This window comes from Thunnus maccoyii, chromosome 20, assembly GCF_910596095.1.
Source record: "Thunnus maccoyii chromosome 20, fThuMac1.1, whole genome shotgun sequence".
Classification (NCBI taxonomy): Eukaryota; Metazoa; Chordata; class Actinopteri; order Scombriformes; family Scombridae; genus Thunnus; species Thunnus maccoyii.
In genome coordinates this window covers 16,907,605-16,931,796 of record NC_056552.1, presented here as the reverse complement: position 1 = coordinate 16,931,796, position 24,192 = coordinate 16,907,605, and the positions used below count along the sequence as shown (strand labels likewise).

Sequence of the window (24,192 nt, the reverse complement as noted above, 5' to 3'; positions counted from 1 at the left end):
AACAGGAAGTTGGTCAAATAAAAAAAAAAAAAAAAACTGTTTTGACCAAGCCCACAAGGTAAATGACCTAACAGGCAGGACTCGGGCAATAGCCTGGTAGGTGAGACAGCAGCTGCTGGACATGACAATAAAACAGAGTGCACCAGCAGTTTCAGAAGCGGGAGGATCATGGTCACATTGCTGAAAAAGACTGCTGAATGTTATTTTAGCGAGCAGTTGTCTTCACTGTTTGCTCAGGAATATTTTGATTGCTCACAAATGTTTGCCGCCTGCTGACCAGGTGACATGTGTATTAATACATGTAATGCTGCATCTATAAAAGCAGAAGTACATTGTTGCAAGCAAAATTTTGCTGAAATTTCAAGTACAGTTTAGGTAAATGTCTGACTTACAATGCCCATGAGGTGTTATCACTGTAATCCTTTTGTTCCTGCATATCAATGACCAATACGATAAAGACAAATCTGTGGCATTCAGACTATTCTACTATATATGCCACATCATGTGACTCAAGAATGAAAATATGGATAACATAAACTGTCAAGCATGTTGCTGGCAGAGAAACAATGCCTCTGTCACGCTTTGTCCGAGGGGAAAACAGCTGGTGTAGTTTGAGTGGAATGAGAAGCCTTCATACTGCATACTTCCACAGCACATGGCACATTGTTCCATCTTATTTAAATCACCTCAACCTAATAATCTCAAAATGCTGTACTTCTGTACCGTCAAGTTTGTGGGACCATCCTGTCCTTGTTCCCTGCTATATGCAGAGGCAGTCAGTTACAGTTATCACACAAATGAGAGAGGAATCGTATCGAACACATCCAACACAAAAAAACTTGACCTTCATGTGAATTTGGTTGCTTCCTACTCTTACCTTGATCTGTGCAAGCGACTTAAAAGCACTTAATGGAGAGCATGAGTAGGTGCATTACCTGGTGAGTGGGTGGATCGACCTTGCGTTTTTTCTTCTGGTTCTGCTTGTTGGTTCTGGGGTACACAGTCAGAGCCTCCTGCCACCTAGAAATAGTGAAACAGTCAGAGTGTTTTTCCTGAAACACTAAAAGCAGACTGTACAAACCCTGCACCAATGGTGGATCAATATATCACTAGCATAAAGGTCTCTGAAGCAAAAAATAAACCATAATACTTGCCAGGACAAACAAAAACATGACCCAATACTACCAACAGTTCCAAAAAGATACAGCTACACTAACTTTGGTCATAGTAACATTGAATTATCCCTGACAATTTATTTTTGTCTACTGTGAAGATTAACAATATGTTTATTAGAAACACATTTAATGAAGACACTATTATCTAATCAGCAGCAACATTAGAGCAGATTTAGTTAAGCATCATGCTTGAAAAGCAGAAACACATAATTTACTACACAGCACAGATACACAAATATGATCATTTGCAGACCTTTTCTAAAAAACAAAACAGTACTGCTAGCACCACCTCCAAAACAGGGTGATATATACATACATATCCTCATGCAACATATAATATGGAACTTCATGCAACATCAAAACTACGTCTTACCACTGTTACTATCAGAATCATCAAGTCAGTTGCCATGGTACATGATTATCAAATATTTCTCTACTTCACTACTTTGTAAATAGTGAAAGGCTTTGGTGTGAAGGTTCACACTATAAACTCCACAGTTACAAATATGTGAGGCAGCTATAAATGAATGAGTGCACACAGCACTGTTTTCATACTGTACCATAATGAGACAAAAGGTACAGTATAAACACACTTAAAAAGCTAAATTACAACTGTTATATAAACATTAATTGATGGTGGTAAAGCCCCTGTGAAACACTGTCTACCTTGCCAGGGTTAATATTACTGTGATGGCTCAGAACCAACACATGGAAGCCAGATGATAGGAGAGTGGAGGTGTACCGTGATAGAGCAGGTAGCATAATGGAGTGTGGGTTGCTGTGAGTCACAGTTCCCTAAGAATAGCCATAAAATGTATGCTACAGCCAGGGAGGGGAGGGCAGTGCAGGAACACACTTTTAATGTGCAGCAGTGCAGGAGAGGCACGGGAGAAAAAAACTGAATTATGAAGCTTACAACTTGTGTATTGGGATATGTGTCCAGGCATACAGGAGTTTGTGAATACAGAAAAAAAAGGGGGCAGAGAGGCAGGTGGAGGGGACAGTTCAAGAATGTGCACTGTCACTGCAGTGTGGATTACAACTATGTGATAAGCAGAGCCCAAAACAGACAGCAGGGGGCAGAGCAGTTGCACACAAGTCTTCGCCCTTGTCTAAGTCTCTGTCATCCCTTCCTGCTCCAACCCAGAAGACAGAGCAACACAAACCCACCTGAAACCACAGTTATTGTAAACATAAAGGCAGGTTGCCTGTGTGCAATTCCTACATTAAAGGACAGGTTCACAATTTTTTAAGTCTGTCCTAAAACAATAATCAGGTGCCCAAATGAACACTATCATGTTTTTCTTGCTGTAACCATTCCTCCTGCTCATACTGACCATTAGAAGATCCCTTCATAATGCACTTTTGAATGTTAGTAATGAGGGAAAAAAACCCCACAGTCCTCCTTCCATGCAAAAATGTATTAAAAATGTATATGAAGAATGAGCCACCCAAATTAGTCAAATCAAGTCAATAACTTTCAAAGTTTGTCTTTTTAGTGCCAAAGTCCCTCTTTTTGTTACAATCCTTCCAATGCAGCTCAACATGAAAATACTGTCCGTCGAGACACAAAGAGGGGATTTCTAGTGGTCAGTATGAACAGGAGGAATGATTACAACAAGTGAACAAAACCTGTTTCAGTGTTCATATGGGCACCTGACTATTGTTTTAAGACAGACTTGAGAAACTGAACCTATCCTTTAACTTATTACTTATTATCTCTTACCCGTTGATGATTTCTTTACACTCAGCCCGGATGAAGTGCTCTTTGTCGGGGGTCAGGATGCACAGCGAGTTCTTCTGACCTGTCCTGGACTCGCCATCGATGACATCGGAGCACTGGTTCATATTGATTGTGCCCTGGGGTAAAGTGCTGGGCTGCAGGACACAACAGAGGGAAATAGAGAGGGCGTTAAGTGGGGAACTGAACAGATGTGCTCACATATCCCTCCACATGGTCTTCCTGTCTTTTCACACAATCCACCCCGGCATCAATTTTCATGCCAAGATTCGCACACCACACACTGATACAACAATCTGTGCACAGGAAAATGTTCTTGTGAGGGCTCACTGTGATATTTTTGTTTCTTGTGATATGTATTGCCGCATTTGTATTACATAATTTACATATATGCAGGTTTTTACCTCAACAGCTCTATTTGTAAAAGAAAGTATTACTCTAGCAATAATTAGGGTCATTTTAGATAGATAAAGTGAGTAGTTGTTTACAACTCTGATGGACTCAGCATGACATTATTGTATTTAGTTAATAGCCACCAAATCCAGGAAAATCCATAATCAACACATAATTAATTAAGTATTTTTGGTAGCTTTAAAAGTAGTGGGTTCAGTTTTGATTAAGTGAAAAATAGTGGTGTCTAGAAAGGATTCAGGTGCATACAAGATCAGTGACAATTAAGACATTAAAATCATACAAAACCACAGTATATATCATATAAACTAGACATTTTAGACAGAGCCTCGTAGGACCTGTGAAAAGGACTGTCTGTTCCATTTATAAACAGTACAAGTTCATGGGTTCATTGGAGCAGGCTTGAGTTTAATCTGTCTGATGCTTAGCTGAGAGGTGTAAACCCAACTATGCACACTGACATGGATGCCATCTGTCTGCCATAAATAACATGACCACAGGACTTGCAGAATAATACTACTTTGTGTACTAAGACTTAAAGTCTCGCATGCAGGTTTATGTAAGCACACACAATGGCTTTGTGTGTAGGCATGGCTCATTTACGATGAATGGCGACATGCTAGCTCAACTTGGAACAGATGAGACAATCTATTAATAGTCCACTTCACTGCATTGCTCCAAGTGTACCTGTTCTGCTAGTTAGACTTTTTTAATGATGTTTTTCTGAGTGTGTTTGTCAGCAAAACACTTGTGCAGACACATTCTTAGAAAGATAGTTTTATGAGAAGGCCAATATTTGCACACACAACCACAAATATTACTAATTCAGAAAAACTGACTTTTGCTTAGTCTGACCTCCAAATGACTTACTTGAGCAATGAGAGAAGCCTTGATAATCTTATGTTGACTGAGGGATTTATATTTGCTCAATGGAGTAAATGAGTACTGCATAACTAAGTACACTGGGCACGGGATGCTGTTTGAACAGCTTTTTGGTTATACCTTCACTTCACTAAGCATACAGGCAGAATTATAGACACCAAAATGCCATAGTGGTTGCAGGCTAAAAGTACCAGGTAGCCACAGATGATAAATTACAGCCCTGAGCAAATAAGAATATATTAGGAGATAGAGCTGGAAACCAAATTAAAAGGCATCATGTTCAAGTCAGCTAGTGACAAAATAAATCTGACTCAAGGGCCCAAATTGTGCAGCATAACCATAGCCTGTCAATGACAGAGCAATTTAAGCCTATGGATGGCCTCTGATGTGGACAGAGAAGTCAATAGTTAACAGTGTGTGGTAATCCCACCCTGTAGGCGGTTGAGAGGCCCTGTTTACTCCGTCACTGTTAAATGTCACTTTCATTTTGAACTCTTTCACCACTTTCTGTATTGTAAAATAAATCAAAATTTGGCACAGTGAATTGGAACAAGGAGTATAGTAGGCAAATGTATCAGAGTAAAACCTGAGGCCTGAACATCTAGGTAGCATGGTATGGCAGGTCGTGTGACCTTTGCAACTTCTCTTGTACCATGGTAAAACAAAGTGAGTTCGCCATTATGTTTTGGTTCGACTTCTTATGCCAGTGGCTTTAAAAATGGTCCGTCACCGAAGGGCTCTTGACACCGAGGTGAGAGGCCGGGGCAACAGCCGTGCTTGACAGACAGACGGACAAATAGACCTTGGGACAGCTGGGCGAGGGCCTAGGCCTGCTTCAGACTGGACGGAGAGAGTGGCGTCAGCTTGACCTGAGAGCCCTGTCACTCTCAGACTTGGAGAGAGGAATGAAGTTTGGAGACGGAGAGTAGAGGGTGAGAGAAGGGAGATTAAGTCTCAAGCTGGTGGTCAAGGGGAACAGCAGTGCAGCAGAGAGAGAGAAAAAAAAACGGGGTTTTGTGGACTATGACTTTGGACTGCTCGGCCATCTGTCTGTATAAACAAATCTAGAGTACACCACACATGTGGGCTTGTCCTTGAGCAGGAGTCAGAAGAGGATAAAGAGCAAAATATTTCAAATTCTAGGAACAGTTGTAAAAGCAGCTTAAAGCCTCCAGTTTTATAATCACAGCATCAGATTCTCTAGGACACAGAAAATAAATCAGATTGACGACAGTTCTGATTAAAAACCTATTTTCATTAAACTGCTACACCTCTGAGAGTGATTGGAGTGCTTATATGAAGTAGGTTGTGGTTGTGTGGGAGTACAGTACATGTTTTCCAGAGAGGTTGTATGGTAAGCAGCACGGGACTCCTCTCACACGTGTGCACCCTCCCAACCTCGGCACTGTGTCAGCTGAGCACCGATACACGCCCCCTCCTTTGGGCCAGCCACCGCAGCTCTAGCCCCCAGACCCAGGCCCCCCGAACCCACACCTCGCTGTCACCTAGCCTAGACCCAGTCCCCTCTCCCTGGGCCACCGCGCTCCACAATGGACCCTTTGTGAAGCAGCACCAGTTCACACAATGTGGGATTGTCAGCCGCCACAGTCCACAGAGCCACTCCTCCCCTTAACCCTCAACAAGGAAATGACTGAGAGACAAGAGGCCCAAACAAGTGTCCTTTTGTGATCAGTGCATGGAAATTATGAAGCCAGCATAAACTTATTCTTGTCTCTGAAGTTGTTCAGACAATAGTATGAATACTGTCTCGATGGGAGTCATTGAGCAGTCTCAAGGGCAGACGGGTGACAAATCAGAAAAAGATTTGATTTCTCTGGGCAAGTCTGTGATGACTGCAGGGTGGGTGTTCTGTATCAACATCAATATTTTGAGGATGTATTAACTGATTGAACACTGGTGTCCAATTTTATATTGTTTTAGCCAGTATGTGGTACAAGTGTTGTACAAGTGTAAAGACTAAAAAATAAACAGCAGCTTTAACTAAAAAGACAGTTCTATGTAGCAGCTTCACATCTTAAATACAAGGTTTTAAAAAAAGTTTACAAAGTGAGATTTTGAGAGACACTTTACACTCAGTTCACAGGACAGAAGGACAGAAACTACAGCTGATGAAGACAACTGACAACATCGTGGACAGGATGCTTTATAATCAGGGCTGCAACAAACCTTTATTTCCATTATTTTTGATTTATCGATTAATCGTTTATTCTATGAATTGTCAGAAAATAATGACAAATGCCTAATTTACCACCGCTCAAGGAGAACAATAGTACACAAGTTTACTGTCGTATATGACAAAGAAAAACATCAAATCAAAATTTTTGCTTTAAAAATGACAAAAAAGATAAATAGTTGCTGATTAATTTTCTGTCGATCAACAATCTGTTGATTGATTAATCGACTATCATTGCAGCTCTTTATATAATGAAAGGTTCTTTTCAACTTCAACATTGCATTAAAATGCATTTCCACAACATAGTTTAGACTTATCTGTCATCTCTTTACCACACAAGACCGCATGTCTTGTGATCTCAGTCCAGATGTTGTGTAGCATTACGAGAGTGTTCATTAGGAATTAACTCTGTTTAGAAAATGCTAATTAGTAAGCTCCATGCAAGCATGCCTTTGCACCCTTGGTGTCCTTCACTCTTGGCCATTCCGCAGCTTAGCAAAACATCCCATTCTCCCTTATGACACAGTAGGAGAAATATTTGCTTCTTTTGGCAGCTGGCTGATGGTCTACTTTCGTTTTTGGTTGTGAAGCACATTCCCTTCCTCTGCCATCAACATTTTGGGTTTGACAGACTCATGGAAAGCAAGAGTGCAATTCAACTGACTCAGCTAAAAGGAATATCGAAGAACAAAATGGTATTTAACTGTCTGATTGAGTCACACATTGCAAACAACTTTTTCATTACAATCATCGAATTTTATTCGCATTTACTATCAGTATCAAGATGCCAGAAATATTGCTCATTGACCATGTTGATTAGTTATGAACACCTGTAACGTGATTATAAACATCTGTTATTTGTTTTTGGGTGCCACTTTGTCTGGTGACAAAACCAAATGTTATGACTTCACACATTTGGGTACGTCTTTTGCTAGGCATGTAACGGCAGGATCCTCAAGCACCGTTTCCAGGTTCTTTACCCTGCACCAAAAGCCGCTTGGCATTAAAGACATAGAAGCCAAGCTGATGAACTGGCAGTGTATCATCCTGACTCACAAACCTGGGCCTAAGATCAGGTCTCTTCAGGGTCCAACATCCTCTGTTCATTACCGATAACAGCAATTATGTAATAAATCTTTCCTTAGCAACTTAGGACAACAGAGGTAAACACATTTTTGATACCAGTGAACATGCCAACACCCAGCTGGGGGGGGGAATGTCATCAGGTGCCAGACAGATGGAGTCACCATTCTTGCTACAGAGGACTATCAAACACACTGTCTCTCTGTCTCTTTCTCCTTCTTAAATCCACAATAGTCATGTATCCACCACAGGTATACATAGCAATCAGGCCAGGAATTTGAGCTGACAGATTGGCCATGGACAAGATTACAATAATCACTGTCCCAGAGTCCTCATGGTACCTTAGACTCAGCTATAATACAGACCCTAACCCCTGCCTGGACTTTATACAAACATATAATTCTATAGAAATCAGACTAAGCCATATGGTGGATATCTGACATCTCTGTTGCAGGGCCAAGTACAATCCTACAGACATTCTCAAATACACCTCACTCTACTGGTATGCATTCAAGACATTCAGACAAATGCTGGACTGTAGGCATGCTTGGTTACACAGCAACGGCACTATAGTGAAGGCTAATTGCAAGAACACAACGTTCAGAAAAATGAATAATCACAAAACAAACAACAACAGTAAAAAAAAGACACATTTCACACATACAGTATTTCTACCAGGTATTTCAGAGAGGACTGTGGGTGGTGGCAGTACTGCTCCTCTTATGGAGAATGGTGAGAAGATGTGGGTGGTTTAATGCTGTGTTAGGAGGCCAGCAGTCAACAGAGCTCAGGATGCAGAGGAGGAGGAAGAGGAGGAGAGAGAGTTGGAGGATGAAGAGCATTTTCTGTGCTAGTACGGCAGAATTCTTTTAAACGCTAACTAAGATTATGCTGCCAATCAGATGGACAAGAGTTACATAAACCAGATCCCTAGCTGCCCACCGTGGTGGATAAAATAATTAAGCACTTGTGTGTTGAATAATTTATCTATACAGCATTGCAATATAAGCTTTGACAATAGTGCTTATGCAAAGTCTGTAATAATAATTATTGCTTCATGAATTGTGAGAAAATACAGTCAGTGTGAGAAATCTGTCAGTCTATGTCTGGGTGGTGACAGAGTAGCTGGGCAGGCTGCAGAAACAGGTGCTACAATCGAGTTGTGTCATGTTGCGTTGCCTGTTCAGACTCAGACTGTCTAAGCAGAATTATTGTAAGTGTGCGTGTGGTTTCCCAGACTGGTAACCTTTGCAATCCAACCCCCTCCGCTTCATTAAAGCTTCTTTCTTGTATATATCCTTGTCAATGCCTAACAATGTAAACAGTTTGTACTCTTCTTTCTTCATCAACTTGTTTTCTTTACTCCTTCCCATCTGTGATGAATGAAACCTACAGGCTGTTATGTCTGCTTGCTCTGCTTATCAGCTTCAGTTTTTATCTTTCACTCAAGGTTTTACGGTTGGTGTTAATTATAGTACGCTCACAATGAGTGTATTTGTTGCTATCTGCTATGTAGTCAATCTTTAAATGAGTTGACATGAGAAACATAAAAAGGAGCCAGAGAGGGTAAGATGAAAGTGTGCACTGCTGAGCGGGGAGGTGACATATTACATACTTAGATATTTTTGTCTTATTACACTCCCGTCAGGTTAGTGAACCATGGAGGCAGGAAAAAAATATTTATTTAAATTCCTTGGTGGCTTAGTGCTGACAAATGCATGTCACAGTGAAGCCACAATGAAGCCCTAAATAAAACGTATTCATCTTAAGTATGCACCATTATACACTCATTGAAACTACTACTACTCTTCCAAGACCAATGATGACTACAGCTGGGTGTCCTGTTCATTAGACTGGTTTTATTTTCCAACATTAACCATTGTTCTTAAAATATACTTATGCTCTCTCAAAAGCAGTGCCACTCACTGAGTTGTAGAACAGTAAATCCTAAAGTTGCAGCACTAAGATCAACTTTTTCTCTCTATTGCAGAAGAAAAACAAACCTGTGTTCCAAGATCACAAGGTGCTCCAAAACAGCAGTGTCTGGATTACTGCAGCATCCCATACGGTGCTCTGACACAGCACTTTGGAAAGTAGGCCAAGGTGAATAGGAACCCATTATAGGCTGTAGCTGTTGTCAAGTCACAAGGTCCTGTTTAAAGCTGTTCTTGTCAGAGATATGTATATAAATATCATTCATTCCAGTAACACAATTATCAAGAAGCTAGTTTCTACAACTCAGTCTACACTATGTGGAGAAATTAAATAAGACCTGCTGTCGGGCTTCAAATAACTCTTTGATAATAACTGCAAATCTACCAAAGCCTTGCTAAGTCAACGCAAATTGGCCCATCAGGCAGAAGAGAAAGGAAAATGGGGGAGGGATAGGAAAATGTTCCTTTGGGAATCCAGCTAATACCTCAATTTTGGAGCTAGCAGTTTTTCCACAGGGCTGAAGAGCAGCTTCCTACGGCCCCAGGTCTGCTGGTTAGTAGTTTACCTGCTATTCAAAAGAGTGCTGACAAAAGATAACTTAAGAGGCTAAGAGACAATTCATGAGCTAAAAACGTTTGGGGCATGAAATTAGTTTCAGCAAAATTAATTTCCAAATTTCTTTGTGTGTTCTAGGACTGGTTAAACAAAATGGAACTTTAAAAACTATTAACAATACAAAGTTTTGTACCAATAACCAAATTATATTTCTTTACTATACCTAACTTTTCCAAGCATGTTTTTCTATAAGTGTCTTATCATTTCAAAAAATATGCCAAACTTCTTGAATGCATCAGATGCTGTCAACACAAAACAGCCAAACTAGAACTTCAACTTCAGAATATGACCAAGAATTGGTAAATGACCGTTTTTATTGTTAGTTTTTAGTAATTACGCTATATACAATATAAGGCCAGTACTCAAAAAGAATTGAGCTTCGATACCAAGTTCAATGATGTCCATGGAAAAATGTAGAATACCCTAATATTTTAGCTTATTTCAGTTAATCAGTTTGTCAAAGATGTGTAATTATTAGCTGAACATAATATGATGCTGTGTGCAAGAGCAGCTCAAAGTTGATGAAGACAGACAAAATAGTTTGGTTCTTTTTCAGTTAGTTCTGATTCTTCTGTTGATATCTGGAAAAGTTGCCAGCTGTCTTGCCCATTTCTTAATTGCTTTGTTTTTCATTTTACTACATATCAATCTGTTCGCAGCTTTTTTCATTTAGTAGTTCATATGTCAAAGGACTGCAGTTGGTGTCAGTAGAGGGGGCATTTTCTCGCGCTTTCTCTTTAATGCTAAGCATAGAGGAGAGAGCACTAAGCTGATTAGGTGCTGAGGTTGGAGATGATCCAGTCCATGGCTGATGGAAATGGGAATTTTGGGCCAGGTCCTGAAGAAGCTGGAGTGGGTTATTAAAGAGCAAAGGGCTCACCCAACAACAATTAGCTACAAGCCAACATACTTAAGTTGCAGGTTATGAATTTTATAAGCAAGCCTTACCCATGAAATGGGTAAATATTAGTAAGTGTTTCTACTGGGCAATCTATTTACCTCTATCGATTATTTTATCTAAATATTTCTACCATAATATATGTCTTAGCCTCGCTATTGTACTCACGTGAAACATCACCAACTCCAAGGCTGTACTTTCTTTCTAATAATATCTTAGCTGCAGAGCACTGACCTTAACAGGTGGTTGGATTGGCAGGTCGCCAAGCTGAGGTAAAAGGTTAAAGGTCATCCAGTACACCTGCACCTGTTGCAACTCTGAAAGACATTCAGCTGCAGCTGCGGCTACTGCAGGCCATCACAAGACAGCAGCCTAATTAATAGACACCCGGTCTCAGGCCAGGTTACAACTGGACTTCATCCAACTGAGACATCTTACTGCAGTGATGTAACTAATCAACTCTGCCATCCGTCCCACAACCTAAAAACCAGGCAGAGAGAGCAGAGCATCTAGTATAGTCTAGTGGTAATATGTGGTTTAAATAGAAAATCAGAGCCAAATTAAAATATAAATGACAAATATTTCCTAGATACACTGGTTGGGTTTAGTGGTGTGTATGTGTCGGTAATTCTCAATAGCTGCATTTCACTTTCCAAATTGGAAATACCTCTCAGTGTCGCTACAGCCCCCACCATCACACATGCAGACACCTACCCACCTACCCCGCTGTTTTATTAGTGCCTGTCTCAGAGCTGGCTAACCCCTCACCCTGATGCTTTAAATGAAACCTTTGTCAGTGTCCTGGTCTACTGTTTAGAACAAACTGAGCGAGCAGTCCGTCAGGCCGTGTTTGGCTTTATAGACAAGGGAGGGTTTTGGGGGGCGAAGTTACACAATACTGCTGGCTGCTCTCCCCAACACAAATGATTTATTGGCCAGAGAGAACTGGAATGAAAGACAGAGATACGAGAGAGTGGCAGAATAAGAGAAAGTGAGGAGGTAAAAGGATGGGAAAGTGAATAAGGCTGAGTAATGGGAAAGTAAAAGTGAGGACCATGCAAGTTGGAGTGGACACTGGTTTAGCCAAAGCCTCCTGGAGCCAGCCTTTCTCTGGATAATGAATGGTTGGAAATCATTAAAAAGAACAAGAAAATGAAGGAAGGCATAAAGAGAAGGGTGGTAAAAAGACATTGTGAAAAAAAGAGCCTTTTAAGGACTCCTCACCATGGCGCAACAGTGGACTGCCATCAAGAATTTAGCTCAACCTCACATGGCAATCATATTCACCAAGAGAAATTTAAAAGAGTCCAAGGTCGCCATTAGAAGGAATCCCACATCAATAGAAAAGTGATGCCTTATGAGAAATCACTATCCCTTTACTATGAGCAATACAGGACTATTTTACTCAAGGTGGTGATAGACCTATTGCCCCGTGTTAAATGATCCTTTGGCAGTGAACCATATAATAATAAAGCAGAGGGCTGAACAGATGAACTGTCTTGAATTGTTTTATGCCCACGTCAGTGAAAGCTTAAGCTTAATCTTATAGCCAGTGGTTGTGTTGTGAAAGCAAATTTTTAATATGTTAAAAGGATAAGGCTGGTGATTTTCTATATATATTTTTTTACTGTCAACAAATCTCCAAACCAACAATGAACTCATCCTACCTAGAAGTATTGCGCGTGTATCCAAAGTTTGATATATCTTATTTCTCTGTCACAAACATGTCAATAAGCCACAGCGCTGCATTTGGTGGCTTGTTCTTTCATCCCTGAAGACGGTGGCTATGGTGGCTTGTTTAGAAACGGCTGCAAAAGAATAAAGTAGCGATAAGATTGTAATGCAACTGAGCATGCGCGGGAACACAGTTACGTTTACAGAACTTCACTAGCTTGTTGTGCTACATAACACAACCTCTTGACTTTGTAACGAAGTTCTTTGAGAAATTTATAATGTAGTACAAAGTCAGAAGGTTTTGATATGTACCAGAACAAGCTAGTGAAGCTCTGTAAATGGAACCATGTTTCACACATGCTCAGTGGTGTCGTACAAGGATGGTTGCTATGTTATTGCTATTTTTACATTTTGTTTCTAAACAAGCTACCGTAGCCACCGTCTTCAGGTATGAAGGAACATGTCACCCAGTGCAGCAGTATGGCTCACTGAAGTGTTTTAAATAGTTTTTGGACAACAGCAGTCTATGGCACAGAAGAATAAGATATATCAGACTTTGGATACATGTGCAATACTTATAAGTAGGATGAGTTCATTGTTGGTTTGGCTCTGTACATGAGATTTGTTGACAATACAAAAAACCCCTTAAGGAAAGACCAAGTTCTTCTTATTGACTAACCAAACTACATATACAATATTTGGGCGCAGTCAATCACAGAAGGGCAGCTTAGTCCTTCTGAGTTAGCCTACTGGAGGACAATGCTGTTTTATTGACTGTAATTTGAATTTAATAAGTGTCATTTGAAAGCAATTATTTTGACTCATTAAGCCTTTTGGCTATGTGATACACAGTCCAGAAATGGGGAATGGGGGAGGGGGATTGGAGGGCAGGGCAGTGAGAAAACATGAAAATGTCCCCCATCCTTCACATCTGATCCTTGAGAGTTTAGAGCAAGAACAAAACTGCAATTAAGTTAAGTTTCAAATCAGCTGCGATCATGTTTCTTGGCTGTTATCCATGTGTGTCTGTACACTAATAAAAACAACAGCTTTAAAATTACACATTTAAACATAATAAAAGTGACCAAAGTGGTACCATGCAGGATAGTGGTTCATACCCAGGCCAAGCTCTGCCTACATTGTAGATCAGCTTTAAGTGATTCAGTTTAATGTTTAGGCAGCAGACTTGGTCCTGAGCCAGAGAGGGTTACTGTACTTCTGACTAAAAGGAATGGAAATACTCAAACAGTGAGCAAGTGGAGGAGATAAGATTTTTATCTTGGTCATATCCGGAATGATGTATTGACTAAAGCCAAGGCAAAAACTAAAATGCAGTTAAAAAGACACAGAAAAGTCAGGCCAAAAGGCCAACAGAGCAGTCACCAGATTTGTCATTCATCAAGTGAAAATACAACCTAGCCCCTCTTCCATGGCAACTTTAATTTTATTCAACTTAATCATACTCTCCTGGTAATGGTAAGGTCCTATCTACTCATAAAGCACAGCACTCAGTTGGAGAGTGGATATGCATGTTGGGTCACTTGAGAGACAACAGGGCCCGTGGTTAGCCATCAATGTTAGCGGGTGGATGAGAACCCCTGCCTAAGAGACGATGTACAAATCCCTTTCAAAAACTGACAAATGACTTCTGGCCTGATTAGTGTAGAAGTGATAATGGAAAGTTTGTGTGCTATGTGAAGTTAGTCATCACCTGATCACACAGATTTAGGTGGACTCCTTAACTTGGGTCTGACAGGGAGACCGGGACAGCAACATGTGGTGGTTGGTAAGCATAGACAAGACCATGCCAAGTTTGTTTGACCTAAACAAAACTAAGAATCCACAGCTATGAGTTGTGTGACTTTGGCACACAGCTAGGGCTACATGCTAACATCAGCATGCTAAAATGCTGATGTTTAGCAGATTTATTATTTACCATGTTCATAATTTTTGTTTCAGGTGTTAGCATTTTAACATTTGTTTATTAGCACTAAACCCACAGTATAGCTAAGGCTAATGGGAGAGGCATTACTTGCAGGTGTTGGTCATATCCCAGAAATTGACAAATCAGTATTTGTTGTTTCTGATGATGATGATGATGAAAAAGGATCACCAAAGTTATCACAATTCATCCTGAGGGGGACATGTATGTATCTGAACCAAACTTCATGACAACCAGTTCCACAGTTGTCGAGACATTACACTCAAAACCACAAATGCTAACTTGATAGAGGTTTATGAGAAACATCAGGGGAAGTTACTGGAATTCAGTGTCTGGGATCCATGAGTATTTGTAGACAATTTCATGGCCTTGCCATGCCTAGAACCACACCGCTAGTGTGGCTGAAAATCCACAAAAATTCCCCATTTCTGTGCATGAAAACAAAAACAAGGAATTGTTCTTCAAAAATATACTATATTAGACAACAGCTTTGGGATGTGGGGCTGCCATTACGTTGAATGGCAGTTAGAGTGTTGTAGTAGACCCTGATGATTACAAGCTGTATGAATGGCTGTTCCCATGGTTTTGTGGCTTTGTGCAATGGGAACAGTGACCCCACTGTAATCCATGGCTGTTTACATTCCAGCAGATCAGTTCCTACTGGATCCATGGGGAAGGAAGGGCAGGGGTTAAAGAAGACTCTCACGCACCATATCTCTACAAAACCAACACATGCCTCACGCAGGACCCACACTTAGTAAACAAGTCACAATGATAACAGGCCACAATGATCCAATATGGAAGGCTTACACTGTCTTACCAGGAACCACCAGTGGTTCAGACCAATCATCGTCCTATGAGGATTCTTGCGTGATCTCTCGCGAGTCCAGCTGCCTCGCAAGGTAAGACGGTGATAGACAGACGGTTCATCCAATCACCTGCCAAGTATTTTTTTAAAGTGCCTGCCTTTTCCAAACAGTTCCCAAGAACAACTTCTCAGATGGTTCTGTGTATCAAACCATCTGGCGCGTTAGGTTACGACTGGAGCTCCCCTATAAGTATCCCTAATTTAATGGGGTGGGGTGGTCAGCCTCCACTTATTCCCTGCATAGAGTGCCTGGAGGCAACAACACAGCTCAGAGGCCCTGCCCACTCATCCATCCCCTAGAAAGCTCTCCTCATTCCCAAACCAGCACAAAGCCCCTCAAAATTGGTTAAAAATAGCCCTCAATTTTACGTTTCACAGAGTAGAGAAGGAAGAAGGTTTATGCATGTTTCAGCATGTTATGGGGTCTTACAAATCTGAAGGCAAACACTGGCTGAGGTTGTATATGCTCATGTCTGAAAGATTCAGGAGAGTGGCAGTAGAAAAGTGTGCCTCAAGTTAAAAGAATGCACAAATGTGTGGGAAATGGAAGGAAGTTTCTCAAAACTCAGTTCTTGGACAGCGCTAGAGGGCAGGGGTCCACTATTTGAATTCCAGTAAACACAGGAAATTAATTGAGCTGAGATGAAATGAGAATGACTTCAACAGCTGAAACGTCATGAGAACATCATGTTCTCCTTGGAATAACAAGGGATATGGCTGTGATACAAACAGTCAACTGCAGTCAATACAGTCTAAAGGCAAATGTCTCAAATTCAAGTGTCTCTGAATGGGCCTTTTGTGTACTGCAACTCAATAGGTAGCCTCCTTTTATTTGCAGGTATAGTGTGCTTGGATAATTTGGACTAAAATACATTAACTTACCAGCATGAGAACATTAAGTGTAAGTCTTTTACAACCACTTGCAAAACACCTTCAAATAAAATGAGAAATATTGTACACAAGCCACTGTCAACAGTAATACAAGGGTATCAATGCCTCCTTAATCTAAGGATGTAAAAAGCGAGGCTATGATTCAGTGTGAGGTCAGAGACCAGAACAGAGATTGAGCTTCAGCCCAAGTCATATGATGAAGGGTGTGTGTGCAAGTGTCTACATGTGTCAGTATGAATAGGTTACAATTAGGTCAAAGCACGGTCAGTGGGAGCTAGGTGTTGCGTGGAGATTTTAGAACTGCATAGCGAAGCAGTTATTAGAGTGTGGGTGTTGATCATTTTAACTCGCACTTGTGGAGCTGGAGAGTTCTTTACACCCACAAACGTGCCCTCACCACTAGATGATAATGGATTTTTTTTGTGTGTGTGGGTGTTTCTCACATAACTCAAACAGCTTGAATAGCTTAATCATACAGCTGGGTATGTGTGACCTTTGTTCATTTCTCTTTTTTGACCCCTGCGTGATTGTACGATCACTTTGTCTCATCAGTGCTAAGTTAAGTCAAGTCTGCTAAAGCTGAACTCAGTTTAAAACGGAGGTTTGTCAGACCTTGCAGCACCTGTTCCTGACATGGCTTCTGCAGTCAAGCACCCTCGGTCCCAGGTGCATTCACAAACACACACACACACACACACACAGACAAACATGTGCAGCTCAGCACAAACTATTACTCTGTCCAATCCTGCCTTGCACATTTCAATGCTGTGTCTGGTGTTTTTTCAACAGCTACTGTAGAAAGGCTTGCTCGCCATATGACCAAGCCCAGAGACAACCTCAGCCCACACACGCGTGCTTTGCTTCCAGAGAGTTCTGTCCTGTATCCATACAGTCAGGACAGAGACAGTGAGAGCTCTCCACAAAACAGAGAATAACTCTGACCCATGTTACACATGCCATGGTCAACTGTTGCTGGACAAAGGGACAAAACATGTTGCCTTGGCAACACTCTGAAACCCTGAAATAACTGTGTTGAGTTGCTCTGGGGAAGTCTAGCTTGTGCGTTCCAACAACGGGAGACATTGAATTGACAGAGGAGTTTGTAAGTGAAAGTTTATTATCTCCTTATTTCCAGCTAATAGATTGTATAGTGCTTATATTCAGTAAAACACCTTAGACACAAGACATTACACAATTCCCTTTCTTTGGAAGCCTGTGCCAAAAACAATCCACTAACGCTGCAGTAACACATTAGCCTTGCATGGCATCACACGTTCTATGCAGGCCAACATTTTCAGCTATTCACCCTCTCTACCCTTCAGTGACAGAATGCATTTTCTCTATATCATGCTCTTACTTCAGCTAAACATTCTTCTTTTTAGCACTTGTTCCTTGCACACAACAGCTCTTCAAAGCCACCGCTGCTCTCGGCATAAAATTCTGGCAGTGGTGTGTCGTGATGGGTGTTCACTGTAGGTGGGCAACCCCAAATCGATGGCTCACAGAACTGTGATATCCCAGGACTTTGCTAAACCATTCCTTTCCCCCAGAGCCATGCCACATCCTGCAGGTTGGGACCACAGCTCATCTGGGTCTGGTTAGAGCCAAGACACAAAAGCCATAAAACTAGGCCGAGAGGAAAACAGAGGGGCACCCCCTCATCTACAACCCCAACTAGTGCTCTCATATGGGCACTCTGATGTGGTCTGGAGCAACATTATACTGGCAAAAGCTGGCAGTCTTTAGATTTGACCTGATGTCATTCACAACACAGCATCAAAACAGACCTTAACGTCAGTCTTTATCTTGTATTTAATGTTGATTGTAGCCATCTGAAATGTTTTTGCACTTAACATTTTAACTGTATACACAATACTGCATGAAATACATAGCAATGTATCAAATTTCAAAACTATACCCATCATCCTAGATGTGCAATTAACCTGCTGTACAACAAATTTAGATTAAAATTTTTGCACCTCTTCACAAAAATGAAATGTTGCAACCAACTGCTTGGCTTTGGCTTTATTAACATTTATTTTAGTTTAACACTGATGTTTGGGCACTAAATCTTTTTTACATCATTACCTATACAGTCTTTAAAAGTGAATAAGACTTTAACTGCAATTTCTGAAATCATAATGCCACTCACAGATCTCTACCTAATGTTAACATAAAACAGCCCAATATTAATTTGACCTTTGTCCACAAAAGACAAGTGGCGGATATGTATGCCAATTAGCCAACTTTGCGCAGCTGTTTATTCAACACAAACCAATTATTCTAATGTGCTTGGTGTGACAAGTGAGCTTCTATATTTAGTGTCACTTGATATTTCCAGCTCCAGACCCTTGCTACCCCCCTCTCCTTTTGATCCTTCATTCAGAAAGGAGATGAAAAGATGAAGAGTGACATCCAGAGAGAACGATGAATGGAGAGAAGACATCCGCCTCTTTCCTTTGTCTCTTCCTGTAAACACATCACCCATCCTTCTTCTGGTGTCATCATCCTCTACCAGTGCCTCATAAACACAATTTATTCGCCTCCAGTTTGAAGAAGACGTACAATATAACACTGTGGCTAGGAAAAAATCTACCCTGCCGTTGGATGCACCATGTAAATGGTAAGCCACTCAACATGCAGCAGATTCCTTTAGGGAGAATGAAATCACCCTGAAAGGTACAGACAAGCACAAAAATCCACACTCTGCATCCTAGCTCTTGGTGTTTCTATTACATAAAAGTTTCAGCATATCTCTCCTCTACCGGAGAATGCTGAATATAGAATGAAAGGGTCAGAAGCAATAAAGCATGTACTGCTTTAACCTCAATACAAAGCACATCCCACGTTTGGAATATAGCTGTTGAGCAGAGCTGGTTTGGGTCAATCAATGTTCAGTGTACATGCTACAGTGCATATAGCGCCAGCAAACTATATAACATTGAAACAAGTGACCTACAAAAACACAAGCTCGAGAGTCCGCATATTCATGCTGTAATTATTGCATATTGAGCCACTGGTACCAATGAAGACCACTCTAAAGACATTCATCTTCCTGGCTTTGAGTGGTTTTTCCAGTTTGTCTTTTAGAACAGGAAGTTGCCATGGGGCTCTTGCACAATACGCGTGTTAGCCACTTAAACAAACACATACAGCTCGGCACATGACTTTTAGTATCAACACCATGTGGCGTCACTTCATTCCTTTTGACACTGCTGCGCTAGTTAGCTTAGTGTTCAGCACTTTTACAAAATACTCTGCTGTATGCAGGAAAGCACAAGTGTTAACAGCGTGGTGACTGCCTGTGCAAGTGGCAGTGCGCCCATCACACTCTGCAGGTTTGCCCCAGACAAATATGCTAGTAAGAAAATGACTGCATTGTTAACTCTAATGTTTAAAGTCTGTTAATGAATTCCTCTTCCTTGTTTTTATGTATCATGTGTGAAGCTTTCAGTGAGAACAACTCCTTTAAGAAACAAATAAACAAGCATAAACCCAGCCTTTCAGCTAGAGTCAAAATTAGCTAACACTTAACTGTCATGGGATCTATTAATAAATTGATCAACAGTAACCCCAACTTAAAATTAAATGTTTAACTTCCCCAGTTTTATACTTTATCATATTTCAGTAAAAAGCTTCCCTATTTTGTGCTCGGTTCCTGTTAGTGTGTTAACTTTCTTTTGCAGCTGTTTGGTGGTAATGCAAACTCAATACTTCAGGAGGGCATTATCACATCCTTTTCACTGATGCAGAGTTTCATTAACAGCAGGTTATCACAGAAAAAGAAAAGCTTAGAAGAATAAATCATAAGTTCAGTGGGTGAAAACGTATAAAACAGAAACTCAAGAGCAAGAGATGGGTGAGTGGTGAGTATGACATGACTATGTTGTGCCATTGATGCTGAATTTACCACACAAGCCATTATAGTACAGGTGTACAGTTTATTTGCTCATATAGACCACAACAGCAGCTAGTTTTTGATACCAGGCCATTATCTGGATCAGTTTTTTAAAAATGTTTTACTCATAGCAAGGAAAAAAATCAGCAGCCAACAGGGAGAAAGCTTTCACTCACCATTTCGTCCAGAGCATAGCGAAGTAAGCCATGTTCGTAAAGAATGAAGAACCTCCTTTGCCATTTCTGCATGAACAACAAGAGAAAACCTTGAGTTATTTACAGTATATGGTCGCATGAATAGGTTGGAGTGAAAGCAATACATTACAAAAGCACTTTATAAAAAGGATGAAGCAACATGAGAAAATGTGAAAACATTTAGCCAAGGTTGGGAGCTGTGTTTTATTATATATTAGCCAATTTTATATGCTACTACTGTTATACACCTCAGTGTAAAAAGACTAGGCCCACGCACTCTTGCAAACACATACAGAGACAATAAATACACAAAGGCAAGCGAGCCTTTGGGAAACAGTTGTCATGCAGTGGCAACCAGGTTCTTGGCACCATTTCATGATATACCACATCACAAGGCTTTCAAGCGAGCTGGACAACATTTTATCCCCATGCTTCAGTTAGAAAAATCAATCATCCAGTTTTCGGATTGTTTTTCTAAGTGAAACCTTTTCACAGCTGAACACAAGATTGCACTTCTGATAATGTCATCCACGACCAGATCTCTTACAAGATATATATGTTAAATGCACACAACTGTAAACTGATAACTGGCAGTATCATGTCAGTGTTTAGAGCAAGCGCATGAAGTGCACAATGTTAATGGATCCCTGCCAAGAGAGGAAGAAGAAGCTGTTGCTGAAACTACAAGGTCAAATTAAACATACAAGGGAGTCATTTTATCTCTTGGTTAGAATGGTATTCCTGTCCTGGCAAATTATATGGTGACAGTTTCCATTGATTTCTTTCCTCATTGGCTCAATAAGCTCTGCACTGCCCCCCCCCCCTCCTATCTAAATGCACCATTTTGTCACAGTGTTAAATTTCCGAGGCTCCGATTCCAACAGAGTCCAATCCATGAAATATTGAGAAGTGCTTTGTAACCTAAAAAGGCATCGGAAGGTCTCAACAGGGATGCTGATAACCCTCACACGCCATGTTAAAGCGGCACCACAGTCATATCCAAAGACGGAATTAAAGAGATATTTGGCTTACAAGGGGCTTTATAGTGTCCTAACCCCAGGATTAATTCTGCAGTGCTGTTGAGCCAAAGACACATAACCTGCTTGACCAAAGTGGTCCGAAAACATGACACATCCAACAAGTCAGTTATTTGTTTGTTGTATATCAGTGATCAGTAAACCAGCATATCAATGATGATGTCAAAGCAGCAGCGGTGTGTTGACAATAGCTGAGTTGAAGGATCCAGAGGTGCTTTTCCCCAAAACCCATATGGAAGCCATCAGTGTGGCTGTGAGAACTCGGACTTTTCCTTCTCCTCCCCCACATTCTCCTTACTGCTCTTTGGGATGCACCTCTACCGTATAATCTAGGAGCTGATAAAGCGGTGCAACAGAGCAAGGCTCCAATTACATGATGCTAAGGGAGCAGGATTCATGAAACAAAGTCAATATTAGGGCTTATTATTGCCTGAGAACCAGGCTTCTTCTGATAGAGGGCCAAGACTCCCACAGGAAACTGCTGAATCCATGAAACGACTACAGGAGCCACAATAATCAGACCTCCTGTTTGTCAAATTTCAAATGAGAATGCATGACAAAATTAAAGGAAAGGCTATGCAAGCTCACCGTCTTCATCAACTAATCTGACACGTATCTGAGCTGCTCTGATATATTAAATTTATCCATCTTGTTCTTTACGCAGGTTTACACAAAATCCATAGAACTGCACTTCTTCAACTCTTTAACTGAAGCTACAAACAAAGACAGACTTTTGAAAAAATACTTTGGTCAAAAGTCAAAAAGAGGTGAAGAGACAAAACTCTCAAGCTCTGTTCTGTATATGATTAATTTCAAGTCCAGCAAGGGTACACACTTATGAAACCACTTACCCGGGATCTGTGTAAGGGATTGTCAAAATTTGTTCCCTCAGGTGCAAGAAGCAACCATCCTCCGTATATAGGTTTCGCCTGGTGAATAGAAAAACACAATTACAGTGTTGAAAGCAAATATTAAAACAGGGACATTAACATGTCGATTAACAGTTCAATTATGCACTTATAACTGCAGGCTAGTTCCTGGCTTAGTCTACAAATTGTGACCCAAAATCGGATGGATACATTTTAGTTTAACTCCAGGGAGGTGTGTATTAGTTAAATTCACTAGCTGCCTTGAGTTGACTGCAGGCTACATTCTCTGGCTGGCTGTGATCCAGAGCACCATGCTGTCCTGGAAAAAAAAAAAAAAAAAAGGGAAAGGCTAACACACATGATTTTCCCTCTGATCCTCTAAGTGGGTGGACTGGTGGGCTGAGGGGGGTGGAGGGGCAAGCAAGAAGCAGAAGTTAGCAAGAAAAACAGTGGATGAGAAACAGGAGAGAGAAGCAGTAAAGAGCCTGGGAGCTTTCGTGGCTACAAATTTGCAATTCAAACAGAGAAATGCAAGTTGGCCTGGCAGTCTTTCTTAAATAGTTCTGGTACGTACTTGAACTCTAGCCACACTAGTAGTCAGCAATTATTTTGAGCCAAAAAAGCCCTGCACAACCACTGAGGGCTACGTGTAAATAAATATGTTAAGATTCAAATCAAATTAACTACCTTGCGTAATTCAATTGCACTCCCAATTCCAAGGAACAGTAGTCTATAAATCAAGTTGAAAAGTGTTGACTTTTACAGCCGCCTGTCACCTCCACGTCCCTCTATCAAGTAATTTTGATTACAGTCATAACTTCATCCCATGTAAAGCCAAGTATATAATCCACCATAAAATCCTCTTCCACTTTGATTACAGGAGGTACAGCACATTTCTCAGCTGAGTGACTCAGTAAACAAAATGACATAACAGGAATTTTCAACCGTAAGTCTCAAACATAATCTCGGACAGTCAAGAGGTTGCGCAGACTTGCAAGAAAGAAACGTAATCCATCTTTTGAAAGACATGTTGTAATCCTGAGAGGAAAGGGCAGTAAGGGCTGAGAGGGAATCGAGACTGATACTGGGACACTAGCTGCATCCATGCCTGTGGAAAATTTGTTTAAAACCCAAGGAGAAACACTGAGACCGAGCATGGTTAAGAAAAACGTCCCATCTCTCCTCACATGACCTGACAGCAGCCCAAATGGCAAGTCCTCCTGAGAGAGAGAGAGAAATAGACAGATGAATCTAGGTCATTTTTACCCTTCAATGGTTCCGTGGTTAAACAGAGTCATTTGTGTGTGTTCGTCTGGCAACATCCCCCAACCTCTTACTGTATTCCCTTGCGTCATAAATGACAATGCAATACTGCACTGATGGTTTGGGCCTTTTAGTGGTGAGTAAGTGGGGAGAAAACACAAGGAATGACAAAAGCGCCGGTTGAAAATATGCAGGGAATGAGATTCAGCATGTTTTTGTAGTAAGACTGCAACAATGAACACCATGACCGGCCTGGTTTTAAACTCCAACAACAAATGATAGCGTTTTACCAAGTGCAGTCATGAAAGGATACGGTTGAAAGCCAGTGGGTCAGAAATTCCACTGGGAAAGATATAAAAAAAAAAAAAAAAAAAAAAAAACCCACAAGACCATTTTCCATCCCAACAGAGAAGTCTAATTGGTCATGACGGAGGATATCACAGGAAAATGTGTACGCTGTTAGCCAAGTCCTCAAGCACCATGACTTCCAGTAACAGAAGTGACATTCATATAAACTGTCGACCCGGATACAGGTGACTTTTAACCTGCACTGTTAGACAGCTTACCATAAAAACGGTCACAGTAGGCCAACTAAGTTCAGTAATGATCCACAACCTGCCAA

General features: G+C 40.9%; 1 protein-coding gene across 5 annotated transcripts in view; it reads right to left on the bottom strand.

Moving 5' to 3' along the window:
- Positions 1-24,192, bottom strand: part of si:ch73-103b11.2 (early endosome antigen 1) — a 49,845-nt gene that overhangs the window by 24,199 nt on the left and 1,454 nt on the right. For all 5 annotated transcript variants that reach the window (XR_006092753.1, XR_006092754.1, XM_042396495.1 and 2 more), the window contains exons 2-5: positions 22,290-22,367; positions 20,384-20,449; positions 2,902-3,053; positions 936-1,020 (exon numbers count right to left, since the gene is read on the bottom strand). Coding sequence is in view for 3 of the 5 variants with exons in the window: in XM_042396495.1 (XP_042252429.1) it covers positions 936-1,020; positions 2,902-3,053; positions 20,384-20,449; positions 22,290-22,367 (381 nt within the window). In the remaining 2 variants the exon portion in view is untranslated. The remainder of the gene's footprint in view (positions 1-935; positions 1,021-2,901; positions 3,054-20,383; positions 20,450-22,289; positions 22,368-24,192) is intronic.